This window comes from Frankliniella occidentalis, unplaced genomic scaffold (assembly GCF_000697945.3).
Source record: "Frankliniella occidentalis isolate FOCC.00 unplaced genomic scaffold, Focc_3.1 Scaffold129, whole genome shotgun sequence".
In the NCBI taxonomy this organism is placed as follows: domain Eukaryota; kingdom Metazoa; phylum Arthropoda; class Insecta; order Thysanoptera; family Thripidae; genus Frankliniella; species Frankliniella occidentalis.
Genome location: NW_026267256.1, coordinates 307,403 through 308,239, shown reverse-complemented (window position 1 = coordinate 308,239; position 837 = coordinate 307,403). Strand labels below are relative to the sequence as shown.

Here is an 837-nt window from a genome sequence, read left to right as displayed (position 1 = left end):
GGGGGGGACGGGGCGCGAGGCGTTCCAGACCAGCAATCTCACCCTCTCCCTCAGCCAGAGACGACCCACCGCGCCCTCTTACCTTCCTCCTTTCTCCTCTGCTTTCTGGTTTACCACAGCGATAGGTTCGGAGGGGTTCAAATAGTACCCCACCGTACTGTTTTTTAGACGCTCTCTGCCAAAAGGAAAAAGGAATCTGCCGCTCTCCTTTTCCTTGCTCTCTCTCGTGTAGGAACAGGGCAGGTGTGGCATGGTCCCCATACTCCATGGTAGGCATACGCGGGGGACCTCATTTACTGTAATATTGATCACAGTGGTCTTTAAATATCTATTTTCTTTTAACAATTAAGCTCGTTGTGCTGGCGCTGACAGAACCAAACAGGACAACCCTCAGCGATTGCCGCGCAATCTGGCGGACTGATATGCGATTAACCTTACTTGCCGCTGCCGCTACAGCGCAGTTCGCAGATTACGCTCGCGATCGTGTGTCTTTGTTCTATGGACCAGGCCGTTTGATGTTGGCAAGGTTGCGATCAGAGCTCAACTTACTGTAAGGGAGACCGCGGCTCTCTTTGTTTGTGGTAAGTAACGCAGTGATAGTGATGTACGCGCCTTACCCGGACCCGAAGGTTTACGTTCACGTCTGCCCTACATTTTAAGGTTAGGCTACCTGTTGCTGTTGTCAACTCGACGCCCGGGCTTCGTCCAGCCAGCTAGTGTACAAACATGTCAGCAGCCAGAATGGATGAGGAGAAACTGGTAACGTTTCGTTTCACAGCCGTGCTGCGTGCGACTACTGTCAAAGAACTCAACAAGATTATTTTATTTATTTTTATT

General features: G+C 50.8%; 1 protein-coding gene across 1 annotated transcript in view; it reads left to right on the top strand.

The window, feature by feature from the left end:
* The first annotated feature begins 449 nt into the window (after window positions 1–449).
* The window catches only part of LOC113213264 (uncharacterized), a 3,116-nt gene continuing 2,728 nt past the window's right edge, over window positions 450–837 (top strand). Inside the window, exons 1-2 of the mRNA XM_026432274.2 lie at window positions 450–581; window positions 661–759. Of these exons, the coding sequence (XP_026288059.1) occupies window positions 727–759 (33 nt within the window). The 5' untranslated portion in view covers window positions 450–581; window positions 661–726. The remainder of the gene's footprint in view (window positions 582–660; window positions 760–837) is intronic.